The sequence below is a fragment of the Mirounga leonina genome, unplaced genomic scaffold (genome assembly GCF_011800145.1).
Source record: "Mirounga leonina isolate KUSES-001 unplaced genomic scaffold, KU_Mleo_1.0 Mir_151, whole genome shotgun sequence".
In the NCBI taxonomy this organism is placed as follows: domain Eukaryota; kingdom Metazoa; phylum Chordata; class Mammalia; order Carnivora; family Phocidae; genus Mirounga; species Mirounga leonina.
The window spans coordinates 33272669-33287705 of NW_023270377.1; the positions used below are offsets into that span (position 1 = coordinate 33272669).

The 15037-nt window shown below is 35.8% G+C and overlaps 1 protein-coding gene across 2 annotated transcripts in view; it reads left to right on the forward strand.

Annotated features, from left to right (window-relative positions):
* TRAK2 (trafficking kinesin protein 2) overlaps nt 1-15037 on the forward strand; it is a 67013-nt gene that overhangs the window by 26549 nt on the left and 25427 nt on the right. For both annotated transcript variants that reach the window (XM_035007383.1, XM_035007384.1), the window contains 2 exons: nt 409-698; nt 8548-8742. In XM_035007383.1, the coding sequence (XP_034863274.1) occupies nt 608-698; nt 8548-8742 (286 nt within the window). In that variant the 5' untranslated portion in view covers nt 409-607. The remainder of the gene's footprint in view (nt 1-408; nt 699-8547; nt 8743-15037) is intronic.

Genomic DNA, 15037 nt, shown 5'->3' on the forward strand with positions numbered 1-15037 from the left:
AATATAATTTATTATTAGATTGCATGTATTTCAAATGAACAATTTGATACATTTTGACATGTGTATATAATTGTGAAACCTCACCATACACCACAATAATGAATATATTCATCATCCCCAAAACTTTTCTCCTGCCCCTTTGTAATCCCTTCTCCAGCCCCAGGAAGCCACTGATCAGCTTTCTGTTACTGTAGGTAGATGTACATTTTTAGAATTTTAGGTAGATGGAATCATATATATTTTCTTCTTGTCTGACTTCCTTCATCCAACATAATTATTTTGAGATTTATCCATGTTGTATGTATCACTAGGAAAACATTCTTAATGACAGAGATTGCAGGTAATTGGACTGCAGTTATTAAAAAGTATGCTGAATTCTAAAGTCACTTGATGTGTTCTTTGTTTTAGGTCATGACTCTCCAGGGTATGATAATCACATGAGAGCACTCATTGCTGCAGATGTCATTTGACTCATCAGAAAAAAGCTGTTTAAAAGAAAATATCTATACAACCAGATCCATTTTGTTATTGAATGGCTTAATGGATTTCCTTTACTCTGATTCATACCAAAGCTGTCCTTGTCAACCAAAGCAAGAAAGGATCCTGCATGAGTCAATCACAGAATGCCATTTTTACATCACCAATAGGTGAAGAAAACCTCATGAATATCAATCACAGAGACTCAGAGAGTATCACTGGTAAGTCCAGTTTAATAAATATTGAAAAGCTATTCCTAGCATGTAAAATCTGCCATGATGAAATCCTGGCCTCACTTTCCAGCCTGATCTCCTGAAAGACCAACCGAATTAATCTTTCCTTCTCCTGGTCTCCTACTGAATTATCAAAATCTGCGTTGTGTGTTATATGTTGTCTATGTCGGATTCTTCTGTACCGTGTGAGCCCTGGTCAGCTGGACCTGCTTCATACTTACCTTCCCTTCTTCTCTTTCTATTTGTATCTTCCACAAGGACAGAGTTGCTTTTTTATATACCCTGCAAACACCTGACAACAGTTTGTGACACTTAAGAAGCTCTCAGGACATATAGGTTATTCAAACACAGCTATAGGCCCGTAAGCCCTTATCTGTAAGACCAAGTCAAAAAAACTCTGAACACCCAAAGTTATTTCTAAACTTTGGTTCTAAAATTCATTGGTGCACAAAACCTGACCTTTGTAGCTATTTCTAGACTTATTTCACTTAGTGTGAATATTTGTTTGCTGACAATGTATTAATGTATTTAAATATGGGGTGCTGCTACAAAACCAGTTGGAGTTGTTATATATCATACAGTACACACATAGCATTACTTTTCTAAAACTCCAAAAAATTCTGAAATCCATCCAAACCCGAAGTTTTTTCCATTTTTTATTCAGCTTTATTGTAACCTCTTTATTAAGATACAATAAAATGTGTCCATTTTAAGTGCACAGTTTGGTTTTCACAAATACATAATACACTCATGTAACTGCTAGGACAGTCAAGTTGTAGAACATTTTTATTCTGCCCCCAAAAGTTCCCGTGTACCCAGAGCCCCCCTCTCTCAACCACTGGCCCCTGGCAACCATTGATCCACTCTCTGTCACCATAGATAAAATTTGCTTGTTCTAGAATTTCATATAAATTAATCTGTGTCTTTCATGTCTGGCTTTTTTGTACAGCAAAATGTTTTTGAGATTTATTCACATTATGGTATGTATCAGTAGTTCAGTCATTTTTATTGCTGAAGTGCCAACTACTCAACTCTGCTGTTGTAGCAGAAAAACAGCCATAGACAATATATAAAAGAACAAATGTGATTGTGGTCCAGTAAAACTTAATTTACAAAATCAGGCAGAGGCAGCAGGCTAGAGCCTGCTCTGCTGACCTCTATTCTACAGCACCAACACTTGGTAATGTCAGTATTTTTGATTGAAGCCATTCTAGTAGGTACGTCCTGGTATCTCTTTGTGGGTTTATTTTTCCCTGATGACTAATGATGTTGAGCATCTATTCATGTGCTTATTTGGCCATTTCAAGATCTTATTTTGAGTTGTCTATTCAAATCATTTGCTTATTGTAAAGTTTTTCTTACATTGAATTGTAAATGTCTTTATTATATATCCTAGATGTAAATCCTTTGTTAGATAAATGGGTTGCAGATATTTTCTCCCATATCTGCTTGCCTTTTCATCTTTGTTGTTGTTGTTTTTAAGTAATCTCCACACCCAGTGTAGAGCTCCAGCTCACAACCCTGAGTCCTATGCTCTACCGACTGAGCCAGCCAGGGGCTCCTGCCTTTTCATCTTCTTAATAATGCCTTTTGAAGAGCAAAAGTTTTACATTTTGGTGGAGTCTAGTTTTCAATTTTTTCTTTCATAATAGTTTAAAGTTTTTTGTGTTGTTTCTAAAAAATCTTCACATACTTCAAGATCACAAAGATATTCTCCTTTGTTCTCTTTTATTTATTTTTTTAATAAAGATTTTTTATTTATTTCTTGAAAGAGTGAGAGGGCACAGAGGGAGAAGGAGAAGCAGACCCCCTGCTGAGGAGGGAGCCCGACAGATGGCGGGGCTTGATCCCAGGACCCTGAGATTTTATTTATTTATTTGAGAGAGAGAGCATGAGCAGGGGGAGGGCAGAGGGAATGGAGAGAGAAATCTAAGCAAGCTCCCTGCTGAGCAGGGAGCCCCACACAGGGCTCGATCCCAGGACCCTGAGTACATGACCTGAGCTGAAGGCAGACAGACGCTCAACCAACTGAGCCACCCAGGCACCCTCCTTTGTTTTCTTTAAAAGTTTTATAGTTTTTGTTTTAACATTTAGGTGAGTGGTCCATTTTATACTTAATTTTGCATATGGAATGAGGTTAGGGTCCAAATTTTTTTTCTCAGTTGAATGTTTAGTTGTTTGTACACCACTTATTGAAAACACTGTCTTTTACCCTATCTTGGTAATTTCATTGAAAAATCACTTGCATATGCATGTGTGGTTCTATTTCTGGATGCTTCACTGTGTTCCTTTAATCCTTAAGTCTGTCTTTACATAAATACCACATTGTCTTGATATCTGTAACTCCAGTAAATCTTGAAATCAGGTAGTATAAACTCTCTTTGTTCTTTTTTCTTTTTCCAAAAATTATTTTGGCCATTCAAGATCTTTCACATCTTTACATAAATTTTAGAGTCAGCTTGTCAATTTCCAATTGAATGGTAAATTACATAGACTCCAGAGAATTGACATCTTAAGACAATTTAGTCTTCCAGTCCATGAACACGATATATTTCTCCATTTATTTAGGTCTTATTTCATTTCTTTTAACAGTATTTTATAGTTTTTATTTTACAGGTGTTACACATTTTATTTAATTTAATCTTAAAAATTGTATTTATTTCTGCTACTGTAAATGACATTTTTTATTTCATTTCATTCTCCAGGTGTTTACTGCTGGTGTATAAAAATGAAATTGATTATATATTGACCTTGTATTCTGCAACTTTGCTTTACTTAGTTTTATTTTTTTATTTTAAAAAAATTTTTTTTTAGAGAGAGAGAGAACATGCCATTGGGGGCAGGGTTAGGGGAGGGGCAGAGGGAGAGAGAGAGAGAATCTTTTTTTTTTTTTTAAAGATTTTATTTATTTGAGAGCGAGAGAGAGAGAGAATGAGAACACGAGAGGGGGTAAGGTCAGAGGGAGAAGCAGACTCCCTGCTGAGCAGGGAGCCCGATGTGGGACTCGATCCCGGGACTCCAGGATCATGACCTGAGCCGAAGGCAGTCGCTTAACCAACTGAGCCACCCAGGCACCAGAGAGAGAGAATCTTAAGAAGTCTCCATGTTTAGCACAGAGCCCAGTGTGGGGCTCGATCTCATGACCCTGAGATCATGACCTGAGCCGAAATCAAGAGTCAGTTGCTTAACTGACTGAGCCACCTCGGTAGCCCAGCTTAGTTTTACTAACTTTCTTACAGATTCCTTAGAATTCCCTACGTAAACCATAATGTTGTGTACAAATGGGAGACAGTTTTGCATGTTCCTTTTCATTCTGGATGTGTTTTATTTCTTTTCCTTGCCTTCTTGAATAGTACAGGATCTCAGTATATTTTTTAATAAAAGTGATGAGAATAAACATCCTTGCCATATTTCCAATATTAGAGAAAAGTTACAGTCTCACCATTAATTTTCTTTAGAATGGCCTTTTTCAAATTGGAGAATTGTTTTTCTTCTCCCAGTTGGATAAGAGGTTTTTGTCATGAATGGGTGCTGAATTTTGTCAAATGCCTGTTCTCCATTACTGAGATGGTTTTTCTTTCTTAATCTGTTAAATGTGAATTCTGTTGATTTTTAATTTTTTCTATTTTTGAATTTTTTAGCCAACCTTGTGGGGAAAACCCACACTTGGTCTTGATATATTATCCTTCTGATAGATTGTGGATTTGATTTATTAATGTTTTGTGTGTATGTGTGTGTGTCCCATTCATGAAAACTATTGGTTTGTACTTTTTTTTTTTTGCAAGTCTGTTTGATCTTTGTATTGCAGTAATGCTGGCCTCATAAAATGAGTTGTAAAATATTCCTGCCTCTATTTTTCAAAAGAGTTGGTGTAGAATTAGTATGATAGCATTTTTCATCCTTTTACTTTTAACTTACCTGAATATTTAAAGAACATCTCCTATAGAGAGCTTATGGTTAGATCGTTGTTTTTTTTTAATTCAGTTTGACGATCTCTACTTTATAATTGGGGTGTTTAGACGATTTGCATTTAATATAATTATCAGTTTGGTTGAGTCAGTAGACCCTGTACTATCATTTGTTTTCTCTTTGTTCCACTTAGTGGTTCTTTGTTTTTCCCCCATTCCTTCAATCTTTTGAACTGAGTTTGGATTCTTGTTTTGTTTTGTTTTGTTTAGGATTCCATTTTAATTCCACTATTGACTTTATAGGTATACCTCTCATTTTTCTAGTTGGTTGCTGTGTTTGCAATATGCATTTTTAACTTATTGCAGTACACCCTCAAATAACATTATACTATTTCATAAAGTGACATCCTTACAACAGTATTCTTCTGTTTCCCTCATCATCCTATGTATTATTGTTGCTGTGTCTTTTACATCTACATGTTATATACATAATTAATTGTTATTTTTACTTTAAACAGTCAATTATAAATTAAATGAGAATAAAAGTTTTATATAGTTACATACAGATTTGCCAGTTTTGTCAGTTTTTACTTCTTTTTGTAGATTCAACTTTGCATTTTGTATCTTTTTTCCGGAAGTTTAACATTTCTTGTAATATAGGTCAGCTGGCAATGAATAGTTGCACTTTTATGCTTGTCTGAAGAAAGTCTTTGTTACACCTTTTATGAAAGGTGTTTTCACTGGTACAGAATTCTGAGTTGACTATGCACTTCAGTGGCATCTCTTGTCATTTACTTTGCCTTGCTTCTGATGAGATTATTCTTGTCTTTGTTCCCTCAAATGTAATGTGTCCTTTTTTCTCTCTCTCTGCTTTTAAGATTTTCTCTTTGGATTTTCTTTGTGTTATTCTGCTTAGAGTTGAGCTTCTTTGAACTACGGATTTATAGTTTTAATTAAATTTGCAAGATTTCAGCCATTATTTCTTCAAATATTCTTTCTGCTCTGCCTTTCTCCTCTTCTGTGACTCCAATTGCATGTATGTTAGACGGTTTGATACTATGACAGAAATCACTGATGATCTGTTCATTTTTTCCCCAGTTTTTTTTTTTTCTTTATGCTTCATTTTAGGTAGTTTCCATTACTATGCCTTCAAGTCTATTACTGTTTTTTTTCTTCTGGAATATGTCTAATCTGTTAATGTTATCCAGTGAGTTTTTCAATTTAGATATTATACTTTAGTTCTACTTGGGTTTTATAAAGATTGGTATAGCTTCTGTTTCTCTTTTCATCAAGTTTATATTTTCCTTTTAAATCTTTGAGTGTATTAATAATAGCTGTTTTTAAATTGTTTACGAATTTTATCACCTTTGTCATTACTGGGCCTGTTTCTATTGACTCATTTTTCAACTGGTAATGGATTACAATTTGCTTATTCTTTGCATATCTAATAATCTTTTATCAAATGCTATTTTGAATGTTACATTGTTAGATGTTTAGATTTTGTTGTCTTCCTTGGAAGACTGTTAAAATTTGTTCTGATGGGTCCTTAAGTTACTTTCTAATAAGGTCCATCCTTTTGAGGCTTGTTTTTAATTTTTGTTTGGTGAGCCTCTAGATCACACTTTAGATCATACTGTAGTATGCTTTATTCTAGCATTAATTTAATCCTACTAAGAGTAAGCATGGGCTTTCTAAGATCTTTACTGATTATCCCAACTGTTCGTAAGGTTTTTCTCCAATGGCTAGATGAGATTCAGACCTCTTTTAGCCTGTGTAGGAGAGTGACATAATGTGGATATGAAGATATGGAGGAAAATTTGAGTGTAAGAGGGCAGACCAGTTTTGAGGCTCTTCAAGAGAAACAAAAGGAGTCCTTGAATCTAAATGGCCACAACATGGCTAAAAAAAAGTGGGCATATGGAGGGGACATTTGGAAGATAAAATGTTAGCAAGAGGGTTGTTAAGACTGGATAATCAGGAAGGTAGTAAATAGTACATTATCAGAAATACAGAAGGAGGGATTCCTGGGTGGCTCAGTCGTTAAGCGTCTGCCTTAAGCGTCCCTCCTGGGCAGGAGGCCTGCTTCTCCCTCTCCCTCTCCCACTCCCCCTGCTTGTGTTCCCTCTACTGCTGTCTCTCTCTGTCAAATAAATACATAAAATCTTTAAAAAAAAAAAAAAAAAGAAAGAAAGAAATACAGAAGCAAATAGAGGGAGCGAGTCAGGATATTTAATCTACTAAACCTTGATTGTATACGCATTTTTAAAAGTACCTTTTGGAAGTAGGGAATTGGTAACCTTGAATTTTCACAGAATTTCATTAATGCGTATTAAAAGACAATTTCTAATTTAGATGGTTAGCGATTTTGTTAAATATGTTGTGGGGTGAAGAGGTGACAGAGAAGGAATTGCAGTAAAGATTTTAAAATGTCATTTACACTAAAGATTTGCTAAGCAATTAAAATGAAAGAGCTGTCCTCTAAAATAAAATAAAATAAAGTAAAAAACAGTTTATAGGGAATAAAAGCTCTTTTAATGAATGTTAAATTTTGTTCTTCAGTTCCTGAATTGCCCACAAGCCTGTTTATAGCTCGGCATGTGTTTATAGTCAACTTCTTTTCTTTCAGGTATTAAACTGACAATCTGTATGTGATATATTTATGGCAGGACAAATTTGGATGATCACATGGAATTTGTAGTAATAAAATTTGGTTGTATTTTTAGGGCTTTTAAAAAGACCTGCTAAGGGTTGAGAGCTTCTTTAGAACTGTATTTAAAATTTTTAATGTACCTTATCTCTGTGATTATGTAACTCATCTTTGTGATTATGAAGTCACTGCTTGTCCTAGGTAAAGAGGGGTATGTGATCTTGTCAGTTTACTCGTGTTTGATTTATTAAAATGTCATTGTTAAGGTCAAGTAGTAGAAATTTACTCTTTTAAAATACGCTTTCTTAAAATGAACTTTGTTGTTCTTTGCCAGGGTAAGGATATGTTTCTTTATACCACCCACAAAGGAAATACCAGATCTCTTTATAAAGTGTGAGGGTTGATATGACATCCTGTATTTTCTCTATTTTAAGCATGTTAAAAGGGATAAATTTACTTTTTCTGTAAACTGCTAAATTTGGGAAGTGTTAAATGGGGGGCAGTATTTGAAACAGGAAGCCAAGAGCAAACACATAAAGGCAGAGAAGCCAAGTGTGTTCAGGGATGTATGCAGAAGGTAGCTCGAGGTGTGTAGGTGAGAGTATGATGTGAAAGGTATTCAGGACTTCGTATGTACCACATCTTTCAAAATAAAAATGATAAAGTACTTATTCCAGTACTCGTGCTGGAACACGGTGCTGAAATGTTAACGTTACTAGTTAACATTTCGCCAATAAATGTTAATTTTTTGATATCTAGCTACTGTAAGAATATACTGAAATGTAATTTTTCCAAATTTTGAAGAATCCTCCCACAGCGTTCAAATTTTGTTATTAAAGAACATATCATTTTATTCCTTTTGAACTAGCTATTTTCTGCTCATTGTTTTGTGTTGCCTTTTTCCCCCAAGCATATATGTTATTTGAGATCAGCTCTCTTTTAAGCAACACTGAAGAGACTGACTGATAAGGAGGAAATAAGAAATTTGTTCAAATTCATTTTAGTTTTTAAAAACATAGTTATATTCACCAAGCAATATATTTTTAAATAGGGTGTAATTAAAATTCATGGTATTATTTTTACATAGAAGTTTTCATATTAAAGAAACCTAGAGAAAGACCAATTATAGTACCAACATATATTAATAAAAATCACTGGAGAAATTATCCTGGCTAGTGTTTCTTTGGTTATCCTACTTTGCAAACTAATTTCACTGATGTTTTCTCTGTAGCCTAGTAAATTGGAATATATTGGCTTCATTTACATGGAATCTCCTTTTTAGATGTCTGCTCCAATGAGGATCTCCCTGAAGTTGAGCTGGTGAGTCTGCTGGAAGAACAGCTACCCCAGTATAAGCTAAGAGTAGACTCTCTCTTTCTATATGAAAATCAAGACTGGACGCAGTCCCCACACCAGCAGCAGCATGCGTCTGATGCCCTCTCTCCAGTCCTTGCTGAAGAGACTTTCCATTATATGAGTGAGTATTTTTTTTACCCTTTTAGAGTTTGTCCATTGAAATAAAGATCATAAGTATCTTGGTGTTGACTTTTAAAACATTTGGCATCCCTAGGCATTGTTAATTGTGTACCTACTTAAACTGATTTCACAACAGAAAGAGATGATTCTGTGTTATGTCTGAATGCAGCGAGTTTGTCATTCTTATGATTCTGAGTGTCTGGGGTTACAAGCAATACTCAGATGTTTCCATTTCTCCTTTCTTTTATTTGATACTTTCCTCAAACTGAGTAGAGAAAGGAACTTAAAAAAAAGTAGTTGAAATTTTAATTTAAAATTTTAATATCCTTTATATCTCAAAACATTTATTATCCCAGTAGTTTGATATCCTGAGCCATCAGCTATCTTACTTTATACTTTCTGTTAAACACTGTCACAGGAACGAGGTCAGTCATTAAGAAGCATGGTTTTGGGATACATAAGTAGTTTTAATAATTAAACTATGGAGACCTTTTCGCTTTTGACCTCATTCCAAACATCTGCTTCAGGCTGAGCTGACTTTTTTTTATTCATTCACTACAAAAATGTTGTGTGCATAGTAGCTATTAGGATATAAAAAGTCTGTAAGTTCAACATTGATATGTTTGTAAAATTCTTCTCATTTGAGTTAGATATGACATTGCATCAGTTCCTAGACATTTTCCCAGTGAGCACTTCGGTGTCTTTAGTGATTGTTGTGAAATACTAATTTTCATAGTAATCATTAACTTCTAATGGTAGTTTTCCTAGAACTAGGTTACTTACTGCTCAGGAAGAAAAAATTGTAAACGTTGTTTAAACTTGAATTAGAATATCAAGGGACTTAAATAAAACTATTTCTTCCTCAATAATTCTTGTAAGTAGCTGAATATTAAATTAAAGCTCTTAAGGTTTTCTTAACTTCCAAGTTTGAGAAGTTGCTTGCAAAAAAAAAAAAGAAGTTGCTTGCTTGAGATTTTCTGAGAAGTGCTTGTTTTTTTATTTCCATCTGTCTTTGTCCCATGCATTTTTAGATTTGTGAGAAGAAACTTCACATTGAAATTTCATCAGGATAAGTTTAGTTTCTGTCATTATTTTGATAAAGTAGCACAGAAAGTGCCCCTTAGTTTACTTCTTCTTTGTCATATATGCCACTAGAGGATGGAACTGTAGCTAGAAATCTGTCTTAGATCATAATTTCATGGAGTTACTTTTAGGAAGAATTCAAATAAAAATAAACTTCTTTGGAAAATAAATGATAATCAAATTCTAAAATACTTGGTTTTCGGGACCCCATACAAAGTAAATCATAATGTTCAAGAGAGCAACTTAAAACTTAAGATTAATAGGATGTTACAGATCCATACTCCCAGGGTCCAGAAAACTATCCTAGTCCTTTAGTCTAAAGGTACTATTTTCATTTCAACAATTTGAAAATTGAACTATATATGATATACTTAAGATCATGAAGCAAATAAGCTAGGATTATCATTGGTCCACTAATACTTTATCTCTGTATTATACCTCAATTTCACTGTTATTTTAAAGATATCAATTCTTTGGGTTAACAGTTCACTCAAATATAAATAAACTTCGTTTTGAATTTGCATCTTATGAGTGTAAAAGATAAGTGATTTACTTTATTTAGCAAATTGATCAATGTTTTAAAAAGCCAAGATACAAAACATTCTCTGAGCTTTTCCAACAGTTATCTGTCCCTTTGAGATGTCAAGATCTGTGGTTGTGAATAATTATTATGTACCCTCACAGGCCATCCTAGGGTTTAGCTCCCTGGTACAACTTCAGCCTCTTCTTATCCCTACTTCCCTCACATACCAGTAGATACTCCTGCTCCTTAAAATGAATTTTAACAGCTAATGAAAAGAGGTGGTGCAGGCAGAGGCACTTTCTCTCTTTTGTAACACAAAGAAGTTGGAAGAGTTATGAGAAGAAAAATAAATTTGGAAGGAAGCATGGGCAGAGTTTTGGGTTAGGAGCCTACCTCAAGTGGATGAAAGGAGACTGGATGTTCTCAGAAGGCCCCACCAAACCAGAAAGAGATTGTTTACTTTTAAAATAGAACACTTGAGAGCAATGGGTGGGTCCCAAAAAATAATTCCATTCTAGTCCCTGCCATATATAAAATTTAAGATACTCAATCTTAAATCAAATCTAAATCTAAAAATCAAAGAATATTTTGCATGCAGAACAAGTCATTTCGGGATTTCCTTAATTTTACTAAGAGAGAGACCCAGAGTGAGCTGTGGGTGGGCAGTGCAGTCATAGCACATCATAACAGAAAGTACCATTTGTTCGTGGAAAGGCTAAAAATAGAAAGAAACCTCATCTGCCTTTCAGGGTATTTTTTATTTGGGCATAAGGGATCACCTTGCATAAGAATGCATAAGAAAAAAGGGTTAGGGGGAAATGATTAGTCTTCTAAGTTTTAGTTGGGAGCTCAACATCACTTGGGAACTTGTTAGAAATGCAAATTCTTGGGCCCCTACCCCAGATCTACAGAATCAGAAATTCTGGAAGTGGAGCATAGCAGTTTGTGTTTTAATAAGTCCTCCTGAGTGTACTGATGCACACTAAGATCTGAGAACCACCAGTACAAAGCATTGTCAACCAAAGCTATATGGCCATTTCATAGTGATGTTCATTGGAGAGTTTAAGGAATTAGGGAGGGTGTACAATTTTGTAAAGAAATACAGTTGTAGAAATAATTACTCTTTTTTTTTTTAAGATTTTATTTATTTATTTGAGAGAGAGAGAATGAGAGACAGAGAGCATGAGGGGGGGAGGGTCAGAGGGAGAAGCAGACTCCCTGCCGAGCAGGGAGCCCGATGCGGGACTCGATCCCGGGTCTCCAGGATCATGACCTGAGCCGAAGGCAGTCGCTTAACCAGCTGAGCCACCCAGGTGCCCCAGAAATAATTACTTCTGCTTAGACTTTTCCTCAAGGTCTGCCCTCCAAAATTATTAATCTATACTGGCAGGAAAAGAAATATAACTGATAATGTTCAGGAAGCAGTAACCGTAAGTCAGATCATGGAGGTTAGCATATTTATATTTCCTCTCAACCAATTCCACAAAATAATTAAGTCATATGCCCCAAGACACCTATTGAGTATTATCTGTGGGAGAATTGAGAAAATTGTCTCACTCAAATCATTATATGTAGGGCTTAATTCTCCCCTGGAACCCGGTTGAGAAAGGCTGTCCTAGATGGTATATATCATCAAACACCTTCTTTTTGTTCTCAGTGCTTTTGAAGGCAGTTTTTTGTATTGCAGAAACGTTCTCCATATTCTAGCAGCAAGAGCAGCGGTCACTTCTTTGGGATTAAAACCGGAAGACCTGTCTGTAGTTACCAGGAGCTCTTGCAGCTTTGACTATGCCACATGGGTGGTTTGTCTTTCATTTCTGTTTTTTGTTGCTTGTTTTTGATTTTTTGCTACGAGAGGGTTGGAGAGATTAGAAGTCTTATTAAATTTCAGTAATTGTGGTAAAAACTCTAGATCTCACTGATATGAGGAATTCTCAATCTCAGGAAACAAACTGAGGGTTGCTAGAGTGGTGGGGGGTGGGAGGGATGGGGTGGCTGGGTGATAGACATTGGGGAGGGTATGTGCTATGGTGAGCGCTGTGAATTGTGTAGGACTGTTGAATCACAGACCTGTACCTCTGAGACAAATAATACATTATATGTTAAAAAAAAGAAGAAGATAGTAGGAAGGGAAAAATGAAGGGGGGAATCGGAGGGGGAGACGAACCATGAGAGACTATGGACTCTGAGAAACAAACTGAGGGTTCTAGAGGGGAGGGGGGTGGGGGGATGGGTTAGCCGGGGGATGGGTATTAAAGAGGGCGCGTATTGAATGGAGCACTGGGTGTTATATGCAAACAATGAATCATGGAACACTACATCAAAAACTAATGATGTAATGTATGGTGATTAACATAACATAATAAAATAAATTTTTTAAAAAATGAGAGAACTATCAAGCACCATCTCATATAAATTACAGAGATGTCAAAATGGGTTAACATTGGCCCTTCCCATCCTCAAAAAATGTGAGGTTGAGTGGTCGATGTGAAATTATGCAGAATTAGAACTTAAAGTAAGAATTGGTAAAGTACTTAAGTATATCCCTCCCCCCATATTTTTTCAGGAACATAAGATTCTCCAAATCTTACACCAAAAATGTTGAACATTAATTAACAACCTTTGAAAACCAACTTGCAAAATTGTTCTGTAAAAATGTTTAAGCATTTTAAAATTCATTTTTGCTCTCTGAACGAGAGCTGCTGTTTTTTGATTGCAAAGACATTTATTCTTCCTGGAAAATTAGTAAAAGATTAAAAAGAAAACAAGAGATCAGCCTAATCCCTACCTAGAGATAACCACTATGACATTTTAATGTGTATCCTTCCAGCCTCTCTTCTGTATCCATATGTAGAAGATATGCTCACAATTTTAAAACAAAATTGGGATCTGTGGGGTTTTTTTGTTTTTTTGTTTTTTTAAAGATTTTATTTATTTTTTAGAGAGCGAGAGAGAAACAGCATGAGAGGGGCAAGGGTCAGAGGGAGAAGCAGGCTCCCCGCTGAGCCGGGAGCCCGATGTGGGACTCGATCCCAGGACCCTGGGATCATGACCCGAGCTGAAGGCAGACGCTTAACCATCTGAGCCACCCAGGCGCCCTGGGATCTGTGTTTTGATAACCTGCATTCACAGATGGATACTGGTTATTTCATCAGATGAAGGCCTTCTGATCTTGGTGGCACTATGACAGGAACAGCAGCATGGTGCAAAGAGCCCATTATTGAGAATGAGCGGACCCAAGGTTTTTTTATGACCTTGTGAGATGGAAGTTGTTATCACCTCATTATTATCCTATTATTAGTTTCTCCTCCCTAAAACATGTTTTATTCTAAACATCTCTTTTCTGTCTTACTGTGTCCTTTATTTTCTCTTCCCCTTTCTTCATGCGTGACTTGTAGCTAAGCTCTTTATTATAGCCTTAACTTACTGGTTTTACTTCAAAATAAATTTACCACTTCACCTTCAACTCTGGTCAATCATGTAATATAAACTATATCATATATTGTTTCAGTTAGTTTTATAAAAACTGTTTTTAACGGAGTCTCTAGGATTCCTGGTTCTTGCTTCAAGTGTTACTTCTGAATTGGCAGTTTTCATTGCTAGCTCCATGTCCAAACACCTGGGCATCTTTTACTTACTGCGTGTGCCCTGGGGCTTCTTCAAATCAATTAAACTAGACTCTAGAGATGAGACCCACCACCCTAGGTTGCATTTAGGTTTGTAACCATTGGCTGGTTTCCTGTAATTAATTTAGAACATGGATATGATTTGATTTTTTGTCTCATTATTGAGGCCAGAAATAGTGGAGACCTCACACTGGAAGTAAATTATGAAGATTCCTTTGGCCCAAAAGCCTGTTTCTCTTATCCCTGTGGTTAAATTATGGAGCCAGTTTTTCTACTTACAAATATAGATCCTTTGGGGGTAAAATTGTTTCTATCCAGATCTTTTTAGTTTTCTATCTCCTATTACTATTAATCCAGCACTTTGTTTTACTTTTAGCTAGGAATAAGATGTCATTAATAATTAAGTTCTAGGTAATTCCCAGATTCATTTTAAGCAGTTTTACCAGAAAGGAAAATAAAAAGCTCAAATAAAAGTAAAACATGTCCTGGGGTGCCTGGGTGACTCAGTCGGTTAAGCATCTGCCTTTGGCTTGGGTCATGACCCCAGGGTTCTGGAATCGAGCCCCGCATCAGGCTCCCTGCTCAGCTGGGAGCATGCTTCTCCCTCTCCCACTCCCCCTGCTTGTGCTCTCTCTCGCGCGCTCTCTAATAAATAAATAAAATCTTTAAAAAAAAATAAAGTAAACATGTCCCATGGTGTCTTTTGGGCAACCTCAAGGAGAAGATGGGACTAAGGAACTACAAGTGACTTAAATCATAGTATCTGCTGCCAACACAGTGCATTATTTACAGAGAATTTTAAATCAGTGCTATTTCATACATACCAGCTGTGTTTAAAGAGTAGTAACTATACACACTTGTATGACACTTAGCAGTAGATTAATACCGCTCATTAAATGATCCTGTTTCATCCTCCTAATGACCCTGTGAGATGAGTGTTATCACCTACATATTGTAAAGAAGGAAGGTGAATTTCAGAAGTGTTAAGTTCACTCAGATAGCGTGAATTCAGCTTTTCTGCTTCTAAAGCCTCTTATTTTTCCACACTTCACAGCAAACTAATT